The sequence below is a fragment of the Chaetodon trifascialis genome, chromosome 16 (assembly GCF_039877785.1).
Source record: "Chaetodon trifascialis isolate fChaTrf1 chromosome 16, fChaTrf1.hap1, whole genome shotgun sequence".
NCBI classification, from domain to species: domain Eukaryota; kingdom Metazoa; phylum Chordata; class Actinopteri; order Chaetodontiformes; family Chaetodontidae; genus Chaetodon; species Chaetodon trifascialis.
Window position 1 is genome coordinate 8,635,484 of NC_092071.1, and position 15,943 is coordinate 8,651,426.

General features: G+C 41.2%; 1 protein-coding gene across 3 annotated transcripts in view; it reads right to left on the bottom strand.

Annotated features, from left to right (window-relative positions):
* aff4 (AF4/FMR2 family, member 4) overlaps positions 1 to 15,658 on the bottom strand; it is a 32,258-nt gene extending 16,600 nt beyond the window's left edge. Inside the window, exons 1-2 of one of the 3 annotated variants that reach the window (XM_070982350.1) lie at positions 15,355 to 15,658; positions 1,218 to 1,347 (exon numbers count right to left, since the gene is read on the bottom strand). In XM_070982350.1, the coding sequence (XP_070838451.1) occupies positions 1,218 to 1,343 (126 nt within the window). In that variant the 5' untranslated portion in view covers positions 1,344 to 1,347; positions 15,355 to 15,658. Of the gene's footprint in view, positions 1 to 1,217; positions 1,348 to 6,712; positions 8,054 to 15,354 lie in introns of those variants that run through there. The other 2 variants (XM_070982349.1, XM_070982351.1) reach the window with 2 other exon arrangements.
* Positions 15,659 to 15,943: the final 285 nt, after the last annotated feature.

The following is a 15,943-nucleotide window of genomic DNA, read 5'->3' on the forward strand; positions in this document are numbered from 1 at the left end:
CTGACTATCTGACAAGTAACCATTATTTAATTTAGATCCTAAATGTTTAGAAGAGCATCTGATTTTGTTTTTGAAAGCTCTGAGTCACGTAACCACATACTGTGCTGCATACAGATCAGCCAATTACAGCCAGAAACGTGTGTGAGATCACAGAAGGACTGTTGTCGTTAGAGGAGCTTGTTCAGACATGTCACATAAAACAGCTCCCACTTGGGTATTAAAGCATATCTGGAGTTTGCCCTGTTAAGCTTTCATCACACAAACTGTAAACAAAACCAATACTGCAGGATTGTGAAGGTCATTGGGAAAAAGAAAAAACGAAACCTTCTCTGTCATTAATAAGGCCGCAACGAAATTCAGGCCTAAATCGAATATACAAGCCAGACTCCAAAAAAGTTGGGATGCCGTGTAAAACATAAAACAGAAGGTAATAACTTGCTAATCCTTTTTGACAGATACTCAATTGAAAACAGCACAAAGACAATATATTTAATGTTTGACCTCATCAGCTTCATTGACTTTTCTAAATATATGCCTCTTCTGAATTTAATGCAGCAACACGTTTAAAAGAAGTTGGGACAAGAGCAACTAAAGAGTGGAACGCTCCAAAAACACCTGGAACATTCCACAGGTAAACAGGTTCATTGGTGACAGGTGATAGTATCATGATTGGCTATGAAAGGGGCATCCTGGAAAGGCTCAGTCGCTCACAGGCGAGGATGCAGTGAGGTACACCTCTTTGTGACCACATGACTGTATAAGGGATATTAGGACATGGGACCAGGAACACTCACTAATTTGCGAATGACTGCATTCTGTTTTTGTTTACGTTCTTACACGGTGTCCCAACTTTTTTTGAAACTAATAAAACGGGTTTTTTCACGCTGAGGCGACGTAGGAATGAAGTCAAACAAATATTACATAAAGCGTGCACACGCGCACGTCGGGAGAAACCAACAGAAAGTGTTTCCACCTTTGCCATAGAAACCTGAAGCTAAATATTCCTCTTGGCGGTTTAGCAAAGCGGGCAAAGAGAAAAAAAAAAAAAGCAAAAGGCATACGTGTGATGTTTCAGAAAGTATGTGATGACAGAACTGCATTGACATGAAAGCTCCTGGTAGCATGTGCAGTTCTCACTTCCTGTGTCCGTTACAAATTCCTCTAAGCTGACTAAAGAACGACATGTCAAAAACTGGATGTGAGGTAAACACATTTACCACTTTGTAGGGTTCAGGAAAGAGAGGGGAATTCGCTGGAAAGGCCTCTCCTCCTCCCTGCTGGATTTCTTGATTTCTCCTTTCTCTTTCTTTCATTCGGAGCACATTCCGGTCCTCACGGTTCATGTTGCTAATAACACAAACAGAACAACAACAAGTCAACATAAAAGCACGTTGAGGGGAGACAATAAACAAGACTTTTTTTTTATCTCAAGGCTTCACAGGGTCAGCTATAAAAGAAGGAGTATCATGAAAGTGAGACGTTCATGAAAGAAACACCTGCTGCGTCTGGAAAAAAAGAAAAGAAGAACGGCCTCTTGGTCAACAGTGACGTAATACAACCAAACAACATTAGTCCTTCAGTTTTCTCTGCTGCTGCCATTTCTGACTTTGTACATGAATACCAGCTAGTTCTGCCTCCTAACCATTCACAACAGATCAGTCAGTCAGGCGGTGATCATAAACTCTCTTTGAGTCACAGTTTCTTGGTAAACCACAAGTCAGACCATCATTAACTACACCCGATGCATCATCAACAGATGGAGCACAGAGGCGACCTGTGGAGAAAGTAGTCCCTAATAGGCTTAGGCAATGTACAGTAGCCTACTTCTGGAAATAATCTCCTTGTACAGATAGTCAATGTAAATTTGTACCCCCCCCCCCCCCGCCACCAGGTATTTCAATGTTGTCTTACATTGAGAAGTGTATTTAGCACAATGGGTGTGGTTTGTTAGCTCACCAAATGTATCAATTTAAATAGAAAAGTTATGTTTTCTGGAACAGACTGGAAAAAGCATCCTGGACGTGACTAAAACCACATGAAAAGGAAATGAAAGGCTTCTCAGGAATAACATAAAACAGACTAATTCGGATTAAATAATAACCCACTGCTATAAAACAGTAGCTTGAAGCCATGAACACGTTTCTGCCCTTCTGAGTGTGTCGGGTGTGCAGAGCGAACATAAAAGCGGAGAAATATTTGAGGACAGAGACCTTGTCAGTGGATGTATGGACTCAGCGCCAAACGTCATAAAAAACAGACTTTTCATGTTCATTAGGAACAAGCAGCCTGACAAAGTGGGACTTCTGTGTGCACTTTGGTTAACAGAAAGTACAACCAGAGAGCTTTCGAACTTGAAACAAACAAATTATCAGCCAGGCGTGTCACCTCCAGGCTTACGATGACAGCTTCGGACTCTGCCAATGAAAACAATGATCTTAGGGCTGTTGACAGAGTGTGATTAGGCGGCAACTGCACTGCCTCCTCCCAGATCAAAAACACAACAAACGAGGGTGTTTTCAATCTTAACTATGTAGCAGGGCTGTAAAAACTGGAAAAATTAAAAAAACACACCATTCGAACATCTATTTTTGTGCATTATGTCCAATACAACCAGAGACATATTACTTGTATATCATTTCAGATCTAACATATGCACGCATTAAAAATTAAAATAATGCCCTCTACCGTGTTGCTGAATTATTCGCTAATTTCAGCTTGACCTACATTGAAATTCACTCAGTGACAGCGGTGTTGTGTGCAGATTTTTCCAGTTGGTGTCGCGCCACGTGTCCGGGACAAATGGGAGAAATTCTGGTCACATATAATCTCATTATGGCCGCTGTTTTCCCATGTTTCTGTGTCCAAGTGCCTAATGGAGACAACAATTTTCGAAGTTTTTTTTTAGTATCAAGTGAGCCTGCAGCAGCCACGCAACGAGCTGCAACCTAATCCCTACGGGCGTCTGAGCACCATCAACGTACTTCCATGAAAAGTGTTTGTTTTTGCCACTGACAGGCTCTGACTGTTATTCTGTCTGACAACATTATGCAAAGGATCTCTACAGAGATAAACCTTTTTGTTAAAGAGTAAGATCAGTTTTTTTTAACGATGAACAGCTCTTATAGCGCTCTCACCGACGCCACCGGACTCCATTCACAAAAACAGCAATTTTATCAAAGACAAACACACCTCATTCAAATGAAACAGAAAGAAAATACAGCTCACCAAAAATGTCTTTGTTCATCTTTTCACTGTTCCAGCAATCACCACAAACTCTGGGTTTGGTGCAATAAACTCTTAATTCACCGAATGAGTAGAGGAGCGAGAGAGAGGGCGGACATCGGAGAAGCAGCGAAAAACAGCGCGTAGAGCTTGAATATTTTCATTTGGAATTTGTAATATTCATTGTCAGCCCTATTGTGTATGACCAGAGACATGCAAAGAAGAAGCAGACAGGAAACTGACTCAGAATGGGAAAAACACAGCACAGATTGATAGATAGGTGCACTTGGCTACATATTTGAGCGTTTCCAGGAAATAATTCACACAGCTCTTACATGAAAGCTGATCAGAACTATCAATCACCTGGAATGCTGTAGACTAACTCTTGCCAGCACTTACACAAAACACTGCCAAGCTTTTATTATTTATTTTTCACACCATCTGACTGGTTATCTGTCAGCACACAAGTTAGTCTAAATTGTAATTTCCCAACCAAGGTCTTTACGAAGCCTCTGCCCGTTTTACATCATCAACAACACCCAGCTGTGAGTCATCACTCAGTACAGCAAGTGATTTACACACACAGTTAGTCTATATTACACTAGAGCTCCACAAGCGACCAAGGCCATAACCACTGTGGGCTGTTTTACACAAACCATTAACAACAGTTTTATCAGCAGATGTGTAAGAAAAGGAACAAGCATTGTTTAGGTGATGGGTCAACATCCATCAACATCCTGCTGTCACCTCTGGACTTCATCTGATTTACAGCACAGATATGAACAAATCATGGACTGTGCACGGTCAAAAATTACGCAAGAGTTGGAGTAAAAAATGCACAACAGCAAGCTTGCTACAACTGAGCCTGCTGATCACCTCGTGCAGACAACAAGCCTCTTCCACAGCTAGCGGAGATTTACTGCAGCCACATTCTACTAAATTCAGCTTGATGTTAGTTATTTTGCCATCTGTACCACCCAGCTGACGAGTACCAACTATCATTTGAAGGTCTTTCATGCTATAAATGTTGCCTGTGGCTTATTAAAAAAAAAGTTTCATGTTCTGGAAATAAATAATCAAACAAAAATAATTACGTAGCAAGGGTCCACTGAGTGTGCCGGTACAACTTTTACATCTAAATGAGGCTGTCAAAGTCAGTTTTGGGAGTGGGGCCGAATGTGTGAATGGGGCAGTTAGCACAGTGCTAAAATGATCAAATGCCACAGGCGCTGAATCCTTTGTAAACACTGCTCATGTCCATTCAGCCCAGCTAATTGGCCTGATCTGTTGGTTTTTAGCAGTTGAACAGGGGATACACCCTGTCGTCCTGCAGCACAGCACTGAAGAAAATCATCAGACAAGAGACACAACTGTCTGGTTTCAATGATACCAGAGCACAAATGTACACGTTGAGGTCCAAACCAACCAGCAGTCTGTCTTACTTTTGCAACTTCAGAATAACTTTAAGAATCAAACTTGGTTAACGTGAAAGGTGAGACATGGGACTTCATCGCCAGTGTTGGTTTTCAAAGATCGTTCTAGTCCTCTTCATGAAGGGAAAAAAACAAAGTGTGCTTTTGGTTTTGAATAAATGAGTACACCAAGTACCCGAATGGAAGACAGAATGTGAAAAACTTGTGTTGGTGGCATGACATGCCTGTATGAATATGGATCAAGCCTCGAAGCTCAACCTGTTTTTAAATTGGCTTCGGACCGGCTTCCTAACTCTAGTCTAGTATACAGAGAAGGGAACCAAACCCTAGGTCAACAATGCATTTATGTGAATAACAAAAAGTTACAGCAGCCTTTCTGTGAATGTTTACACTCGTTTCTAAAGCATTTTTATTACTAAAACATACAAAACCACAAAATAAAGCAAACTTTTCTGAATAATGAAAAGTAGGGTAAACTTTGCATAAGAATCAAGAATTCGCCAGGATGCACTCCTCCATCTCTTCTGTCCACATTGCTGACTTCCCACTTGTCAACACATGTATGTACTGTTTACAACACGGGAGACGGAAGCTACTTTGTGCAAGTGTGGCTTCAGCATCGCAAAACAGATCAGAAAAATAGTAACCGCTGCAACAAAATAATCTTATGCAATGGAGAAACATCAACAACTACTACATCCTGGTGGAAGGGATGTCCCCCAAGTGGCAGTCATACTGCTCCAGAATCAGCTAATGCTTCACACCACACAGCATCTCCAACTTACTTTCAAGTTGAGTATCAATGTTTCTTAGATAAGTATTGGGGGATTTCCCTTCCCAGTTAAGGGGGCCCCAATTGATGAATTCATTTCTCTCAGTACCAAAGATGGTTGGCTGTATAAATAAGACGTGACTCAGTAACTTGAGGCTTTCTGGAAAGCCATGCACTAGTGCCATATCCTAATATCAGACTAATGTCGGGAACTTTAAAGGGAAACTTTGATATTGAACCTGGACCCTGTTTTCTCCATGTTTCTGTGAGAGAAGAATGAGAGGCAGATCAAGCATTGGGTGGGAAACGCTGTGTAGAGCCAGAATTTATTTCCATTTAACTTGATGAATTAAAGGTTTATTTCAATCGAATAAGAGCTGTTGATTGTTGGAGCACTCGAAAGACTAACCGAGACGGTTGTGAAGAGTTTGAATGAAGTGTGTATTGCGATGATCTGCAGATATCGTGGATGTTTCCGGTTAAACAAAAAGGATCTGTTTGACAAAAAGTCCAACCGGCCACCATCAGCCCAACATCAGCCGCTGTTGATATGTTCACGCAGGTGTGTGAGCAGACCTGCGGCCTGCTTTGTAACGGCCAGCTGCAAACCAATTTCAACAATTGTTGTCCCCATTAGTCACCAAAGTTTCCCTTTAATTTCTATTCTGAAGAATTTTCTGAAGTGGAACAGCACACGTCAGACAGATTACACGTCAGCTTTGCTTTGAATTTTCTTGTTTGAGTCTGCATCCAGGGCCCAAACCCTATGGAGCTAATCAGCCAACAAAGTATGACAGGCGATGTAGATATTTTCAAAAGAAGGAAAAGCAAGCCAAAGCAAATCACTTCTGACGCAACAATGGGTTTAAAATGGCTTGTATTATCATCAAAGTGTAATGGCCGGCTATGTTTATTGTAATCATTCAACAGTGTGCCAGACTGAAAAGGTCAAAGTCTGCAGAACTGAACAGACAGTTAACTCTGTACCCAAATTAATCAGCTCATCTGTCTCCTTGTACCTCACAACATAACAGCCAGGCCACGTCTTCCACACAATCAAAAAAAAAAAAAAGAAAAGAAAAAGGGAAGAACTGATGGTCATCTGAGCACCATGAATAACTACGAATACAGGACTGGGATTCTGTCACACAGCCATTATGTAAGGCCATCCAAAAACACTCTAGTGTGGCTTACACGACATAGTTAAAAATGAGGTTAAGTGCCTTATTCGTCCCAGACACCGCGAGAAACAAGTAAAGCAGCCAACTCGCTGAACATTTCTTACCCTGACTGAGAGGCCATGGCCCCAACCACTGAAACATTGGAAGGAGGAGGGTTCAGAGGATCTCCCAGGGATTCAGAAGTGCTCTCGTCATGACTTGTCAGCCTAAATTTCAACTCGAACCTCTCTCAGAGAAGACAACCTGGCCTTTTGTTTTCTCTAGATCTATCTGTGGGCGTCCAGCTGGAAGAGTGCAACTACAGTTTCTTTACTCGACTCGAAGGTACAGTGTATTTCCTTGGAGTGGAGACAAATCTGACTTAGGGAGGGGAGGTGACTGCTCGCTCTTGGGAGATACCACGTTGGCAAACAGCGGGGGTGGTCACATGCTAGGTGAAGTCTGGGAGAGTCTGTGGTGTTTTGAGGTTAAAGAATGTGTGGAGAACAAGCGGGGCGATAAGCGGCTGGGGATGGATAAGCATGACGCTGAGTGTGTGATGTTTGTAAATGTTAAGAGTGAATGTGAGAGGGAAAGATGGAATAAAAGAGAGATTTGTCTGCTGTCCATATGAGTGCCAGACAGTCCTCCTGCCTTAAATGTGCCCTGGGCCAATTTTAATCTTCAGCTATGAGGAAAAACTGCCCAGGAAAGAGTACAGGAATCTTTTAATTGCAGTAAATTATGAATTATCTGAAGGAGGTACTTGCGCAAGCACAGTGCTCCACATAACAGAGCATAGCGATGGTGAGGCATTAGTAAAGCCTGCCAAAACACTGCAATCCATCTCTGCTTCTAAACAACCAATTACACCTTGAACTATTACATCAAAGAAGAAAGACAGTGAGAAAAGAGAGGGGAAACACACAGCTGATTCTACTTTCAAACTCTAAAGTAAGCCAAATAAAACATTATAAAACGGTTTAAAAACAGAGGATTAACACTAAAGAAATAACTGAGCTTGGTCTACGACAGCCGTACAGCTACAGTCATTTAAAACACAGCCTCACAGGCCAGCTCGGTACAACATCTACAAGGAGGAGAGCAGCACTGAGGGAGCACCGAGAGGGGAACAGAATCTCACCTCTTTCCGAGAATGGAACGCTCCACCTCGTCCCATAAAAGGAGATGTTATTTTACACCACAGGACCTCTCCTCCGTGTGATGTCACTGCCCTCAGTGAGGCTCAGCCAATCAGGGCCCACCTTTCCGTCAACAACCTCCCTCCCTCCCCCCACTATGCCCCGAGCACAGGGCAAAGCACCCGTGCAGCCTGTTAAAGAGACAGCGCAGACAGACCGTAGCAAACCGGAGACGTTTTCATCAGCCACATATGATGATGACACAGGCTGACAAATGTGATATCATCGCATGTCGCAAGCATTCTTATCTGGAATGGATACTGGTGTCATCATGGTATTTCACATCTGGTATCTCTACAGGTTTCCTGTTTAGGGGTTAAGATGTGATCACTTCTAAGGTACACTTGGGTCTCGCTCCTTGACATATTTTAGATAAAATAGGTAAACAGATCCTTGTGTACCCTTCAGCTCTTTCCAAAATTCAGATTTATAGCCAAATATCATTTACAAATTGCACGAGTCTCTATTTCCTAAATACTATAAGTTTGTGTTTTATTAATTTATTTTTGTCATTCTGTTTTTTCCCATGTTGTAGGCTTCGTACTGCTACTTCTGGAAAATAACTATTGCAACATGTGCTTACACCTGGCTTAACTTTCGCCTTGGATGATCCGATCACAAGAGGACAGCTCAAAGTATGTCCGTTCACAATTGGCATTCAGATGCGTCTCCGCACGCAGCTCGAGTTACCACTTGTGATCAGATCTCACTACCCGCTCTATATAAAAACAAAGACATAAATCATTTCCATGTGCAAAGACCAACTGCCTCACCGCTTTTAACTGGTGGCACAAATGGAAATCAGACAGCAGGTTTCGTGTGTAGAATCCATTTAGCCTATTTTGTGGTTTCTTTTTGGTGTTTCGCACTTTGACATGACACCGTTGATGTGCCAGGGCATACGTAGGCTTACACAGAGAACATCAGTTTAGAGCATGGTCACACCTGTACTTAGAGCTGTCCACCTGTGATCACCCGAGGTGTAGACAGGGTCTCCACTCACTATCTTACTCTTCTATATTACAAAGACAGTCTAGACCTGCCATATATGAAAAGTTCCTGAGATAACTTCTGTCTGTCTCGCACCTGCTTTGAATCATAAATGCTTTCTTCCATTTTATTTTGAAGGCCATTGGTTGCAAGTACCAAAAACATCAAGATTATCACACAAGTGATTTTCACATGAAAATTGGAAGATAAATACAGCACCGTGATTAGTGAATTATGTTCATTAAAAAACCCAACCTGTAATGTCATAAATGGTTTCCTGCATTTCATACAAATGTGGTTTACAACGAACAAATACTCAGTAATGGGTATAGATGGGCAGCCAGTCCCACCACCCTCGGAGCTTTTGAGGAAAACCTGCTGACAACAGGCATTCCAGAGGGAGTGTCCATTCAAATGCTGCAAACCTGCCTCATATAAGCAGCTGTTTGGGCGACGAGCACCGTCACAGCCACATGCTGCTAGGACGAGGACTGTATGAGAAACTGACAAAAATAATGACTTTCGTAAACGCAGTGACTTTCAATCAACTCTCTCGCAAAGTCAAACTTTTCTCAGGAAGCACACATGGTAATATGAACGAGAGCTTATGCAAGTGCACATTTTCCTCTATCTCATCTCATCCACACATTAATAGGGGTAATAGAAAAGCCTAAATTTCTGCGTGCCTTTGATGTCAAAGTATTTAGCTGAATATGCTTAGAACAAAGTCAAAGTTAGGATTAAGACTGTGTGTTCAGAATTCTTTAGTTCCTGCTTCAAAAAAAAAAAGCCTTCAATATTTCTCTGTGGCTTCAGATTAGCTCCAATTAACATATCAAAACAAGAGTCTAAATCTTGATTGGCATGTTCTCTAAACAACTGCTTATATCCTTTCATTCAGGCAGGTTTGAAGCATTTGAACTGACTCAGTGCCTGGAATGCCTCCACTCAGCAGGCGTGCTTTATCTGAGTCACAGGGAGCTGCTGGCGTTCACCAATCAGGGCCCAGAGTTGTGACTGTTGTGCATTTAAAAATTACCAACACTTGAATTTAGGAGACCTTTAATATTTGACACTGAGCAAACTTGCTCACTGAGATGGGCGAGGCACTGTTCTCAAAAAACACAAAACTCTGATGTTCAGATCTAAATGTGTATTTTGAAAACTACACTCCACGCATCCATGACAGCGACGTATTCCTGCCAAGATCATAAACTAAACAAACAAAAAACAAACTTTCAGCAACATTTAAATTTATGGTTTTTAACTTTACTAAATTGTACTTTCCACAACTCAAAATAGCTCAGAAATCAGAGGAAAGGTAAACAGCATACGGACCTAAACCGTGAGTGCCTGGAAAGTTCACGTGCATTTCGTGTTGAAAGATAATGTCAGATGAGCTTAGCGAGAAATGGTCTCAGTTGCAGCTTTGACACAAATAAAACACTGCCTCATTGTCAGAGGAACATGACACACAACCCTCAATTATCTCAGCAACGTTTCCAAAGAACCTCTGACATTCAAGCTCTGCGACGTGCACACCAGGCTTATCATAAGGCTTATTTTTTTTGGCAAGACCCTCATCACCTGGATGTTATCTAAGGCAAGATTTTTAACAATTTACAATCCCTCCCTTTGGCTTTGAGTCAATATGGATTCAGCATTGTGTGGTGTGTGATGCAACTCGGGCTTCAACTCAGCATGTTCCAGCATGTTCAGCACGCACATAACGTTGACCATTGTCCTGTCAAAATCCTTAAAGAGAACAGTGAAATCATCCAGACTTGCTGAGTAAAACAAGCTTTACAAGCGGTGGAACAAAAGACTTCAAACAGATTGACTCAGCATGGCAGAGGTTACTTAATGAGAATAGAAACACTAATATTCCACAAAATTGTCAAAAACATTTTTGCGCTCTATCACCTTTCAGTACACCTTTTTAATAATGGTTTGTTAAATAACAACAGTGGTGGTGGGAGCAGAAGCAGCTAATTTGTGAGCGTGAGTGATGCCTAATTAACTTGGATTACACTGAAAAATGGCTCATACCATCTGCTTAAATAAAGCTTCCAAATGTATGTTTTTGATGCTTTAATACTGATTATTGCTAATGTAGCTGATAAGGAATTGCTTACATCCCTAAGCCTAATTAAAAAAAAAACACTTTCCATGTGAAGTTCATCTTATCTTGGCCACAGGGATCAATTCTAAACTTTTTTTTTTAAATCAGGTCTTCTTTTAGCCTTAAGAACTAATGCTTACTTACATGAAATCCTCCATTAATAGTCTATTACTCACCCAAAGCATGAATAAACATTTCCTTAGGGTAATTTTATCTTCTAGAAACCCCAACAACCCAACTGAAACACAATCTAAGCAATTAAAACAGAGGGAATCAGGCAACCTATACAGCACCAACATGCAATCTTTGCTACGTATCACGTGACAACAAGAAAGGTTAAACATTAACCCAACCCTATTGAGGAGTCATAGGAATTTCTGACCTGTGTAACAGTTTTCCATTTATCGTTCACAATCGTACCGCTCAGAGAGCAGTCTGGGCTTAATTTGACACTAGAATATCTGCCTGCCTACAAATAGAAACACGCTAACCTATAGCTTTCTACTCTGAACCTCTAAATAAACCTTTGCAACCCCCAGAGCAAGCACTTTGATACAAGGCCAAATGTGAATGAAGACACCAGCGTACGACTCATTAAATGTCTTTTTTGCCTTGTACATTCCCGTCTTCTTTGCATAAGAAGCTTAAGCTAGCAAAATTAGCTTCTTTCTCTTTATTCCATAAATGAATACTTGTTATACTTCTCACTTTACTCTTCTAGATCCATCTCACTATCTGGGATTTTCACTGTTTATGTTACTGATCCGTTTGTTATTGCCTGCAAAGCACTTACCCTGCTCTGAAAAATATTATGCAAATGAATTTCAGTGCTGTTCATTATAAGCATTACTGCTGCAATAAACTTTGATGTTATCCTTTCCAAAACAATATTACAGAGCAGTATCTCACGGCACGGATGTATGCCAGATCTGTGAAATGAAATGACCTTAATGAGCTTCACCTCCACCAGACTATATGCCCACATGAGAGCTTAACTCACATCCTAGAGAACAAAAGCTGAAGAACAGATGCATGAGGTCACGACACAGTGAGTAGCATATTTTTCTGCTGTGTGAGCAACAGTTCAGAGGGAGAAAGAGAGAGAGAGGGGGAGAAAAAAGAGCTGCCGATGTCTGATTAGATTTGGGCTAATTAAACTGGCTGACTCTGGAAGAGCCTTCAAACAACTTACTTTCAACAAGCTTCTCCTTGTAAAGGAAAAGAGATTTGATTAGAAACTTACAGGCCTTAGCTGAAGACACAATTAGCTCTCAATTCGGGAGGATTTTAAGAAGTATTGTGCAGAATCTGTACAATAAACAAACCAGATGACTGCGAAGAGTCCTTTTTCACGTCGCTAACTAAATTTCAACCATCACGGGGAGATGAAGACAAAGCTGATGAGACAGGATAAACAACTACTGACAAGCATTTGTTTTATTCAGCCAAGGACAACTCTGTTTTGAGAGGGCAGCCCTACAATCTTGCATTCTTACAGCCTGAAACTAGGTATTGCTCATTTTCCAAACATCCAGACTGCAAAACCACACTGTACTACTACCGCGATGTACAATAGATGTGTCAAAGCCAAAGAAAACATGCACCCATTCCTCTGTCTGGAATGGACAAAACAAGTGACCATAACATCTCAACAGTACATGTGCATGTGCCCTTTTGCTTGGCTACAGAGGAAACAGTTACACTCAAGCCACAGGGTAAAACCTAAACAGGAAGTGAAGAGGATTTCACATCGAACTGCGTCACAGGGAGCACAAGAACACAAAACAGACGTTTATCTGCCGTAACACCCTGACCAGGGTTACATGGAATGCATTAGCTTGAACATGGACTTTTATTATGAACAATAACACAGTATTTCAATTGGGTTGTTTACTATGCTAGCTTAAAATAACTTGTTTTATTAACAATAACATAATTTCGCAATACTGACATTGGGAGACACCTAATATTTTACCCATGTCTCATACGTCTGTCTACAACTACAGCACCCAGTCATCTTGCAGTCACATGTGTCCGCCTCATCTCGCCATTCAGCGTGTTCATTAAGGAAAAAAAAAAAAGGCAGTGTGCAACGTGAGTTATTGCTCTGAAAGTTTAAAGTGACACGCTGTAGATGAAATTCATCTAATCATTCAATATTAAAAGGTAAATATTATTACATTTTGTTATGATATTCATTTTTGGTCATAGCCCGATCAATCGCTGAAACATCTCTCACCACATCAACACAACATAAGTCTCCCTCCAGCATATCAAAACTTTCTGACATACTGCCATGGCGGCACAACCTTCATGCGAGCTCAGCAGAGGCATTAGGTTTTAAGATGCTCTTTTTGCTGCTGTACATGTGAGAAGATTCAAATGGTGTCTGTAATCGAGCAGTTGGATTGCCTTCTGCGTCAACGGAGCGACATGCTGTTGTTCAGTTAGGCTGTTTACATTGCTTCAGTAACGCACGCTGGCATACTTGACATGTTTTACAGACAGTGTGCTCACTCAGACTGAGCTTATATCCATTACTGCATTCAGAAAATTATCCATACTTGGCCATGTCTTTCACAGAGTACTGCCTAAATCCACCGGTTCCTAATCCGAGTCGCCAAAGCTTCACAGGGTCGAGGGGCCTTCTTCATTTAAATGGGTGTAAGAAAACGTTTTATTAAAATACACAACAGACCTGTGTCTCTGTTGTTGTGAAGAAAACTGAAGTAAATTGTTATCTGTAAAGTTTAGAATATTATTTAAGATACACATTGTAAGAAATTCTCAAAGGATAGGGGTACGGTGAAGACCTGAATTCAAGATACATCCACAGAGGCATCACCCTCTGCTAAACAACACCATCCTTCACAAGAAATAAGTGCAACTAAACAACCAAAGAGCTAACAGAACACTGGCCAAGCATGAGGGAGAAGAACACACTGAATCTGTCAAAAAAGAAGCCTATGATGTATGATTGTTAGAAAAATATACGATACAGAAAGAAACGTATACAAAGATCAGAATATCTCACCACTGCGGCAACATTCACAGGAAATAATCTGCTCCAAAGTCATCCAAATTGGGTTTGTCAGTTTACTCCATTATAGAAAAGAGGCCCATTAAGGAAAAAAAGGTTGGGAACAACTGCCTTAATCTGTTAAGTACTGTGGCAAGTGTCACTGTCTAAAATACGCAAATGGCTCTACACTTCCACACACATTGTACTTCATAAACAACCGCACCCTCAACTCAAACAACCTCATTCTCCATCAATCACCTGGCCACAGATGTTGTTCCAGCTCACAGCTACCTGCCATAAACGAGTTCATGACCTCAGGCCTCACCCAACATGATGTGTTCAACCAAGATGAAGGAGTTGATCGCGCCGTCCTCGCCAAGTGTACCCAGCTTGATGTACACAAGTGTTGGTGATTTCCTCACTGTTGAGAGTTACTCTGGACTTATGATGCTTTTTCTGGCCCTTCCCCCAACTATGGCACGTAAAATGGCTTCCTAGAAAAGCACATCAGCTGTTCTTTTGCGAGACCAAAACTAGACACATACACTATCCTGTTGGCTTATTACGCAGTGGTAATTAGGAGTCATCGGGATTTTGAGCAAAGACAGTTTGGAGAGGCACTGAGGCTAATCTGATATAATTTATGCAGGGTACGATGCTCGGGGGCTAACGTACAGGACAACAAACCAAAAGTTTTTGCTAGTCACTGCGAGAAAAGTGACGACTATTATGGGCCTATGATTAGTTAAACCAGTTTATGATCGAGAGGCTGCAAGCAAGTAAAATAAATGTTGCTAGTATTTGACATGTAAAGCTTTAAGAGTTCAACTAGAGTTTAATTCACGACGCTGAACTGGATGATAGTTATTTGCATGACAAACTGTGCGCAGCTTCTGTTTATCATTTGCACTCAACGTGAATCACTCAATCACACAATTGTGTCCTCGTCGATTGCATAAAGTGCTAATAGTTGACGAAGTTAGGCGTGTAAGTTATGTCAACGATGACTTAACAGAGAAAACACAAACATCATACGTCGTGACCTGTTAGCCAACATTACTCGAGCAGAAACATGATCGCTATCGCTGCGATGTTTGGTCTGACTTTTCGAGAACAGAAAGCCACCGCACGACTAACATTTAACGTTTATCATAATTTCAGCCATCTATGATTGCCGTCATATGAACTCATAAGTAGCGACACTAGCAAGAGGCTAACGCGCTACCTACAGGACTACCTGCATCTTTGCTTTAGCATAACGTTAGCTAGCAAAACCTACTAGCGTTCAGAGGCTAGGCTAAAGGCTAGCTAGCTATGAAACCATTGAAATTTTCTGCATTCATTTAAATTAACATTCACTCCAAATGTCAGATAACCACTTAGTACAGTTAATCATCAAACAACATATTTTGTGGTATTAAGCATCCTTACCTCTTGTCTTCTTTTTAGGCCCAAACCATTCTAGCTATTGGAAAGCTCTTTTCTCTTTGTCTTTTCCACTTCCAGTTACACGCAAAATGGACTCAGAAAAACGCTTAACAGCTAAAATACTAAAATCAATTGGACGGCCTCCATCTTTTCCTTAGAACGCAACTGCGCATCGAGCGGAAAACAAAGTAAAATCATTTTGTCTGTCGTTCATTTTGTTATTACTAAACAGAAGTGGCTGGTAGGTAAGGCTGCTAGCTAAGTTAAGTAGCCAGCAGGTACCACAGACAGGACTGGATGCATGGATGGCAGCAAGCGGTGCTGCCTTCAGATACTGTCGGAAATATTTCAAACCCACAATCTAGCCAAGAAAACATGAAGGGAAGTTCATTTTTTGTGAACGTGACAGGTTAAGTAAAAGGTTTTTGAAGCGCTATGGACGATGGACCATTTGAAAATACCACTGGCTGTAGCTTTCAGGTGATACATACACCTTGAGAGAAATTGTTATTTTGACAGTGGACACACTGTCAGAGTACCCATCCCTGATATGGAAGTTGAGTTTAATGTAGTGAACAATTTGTGGCCGATT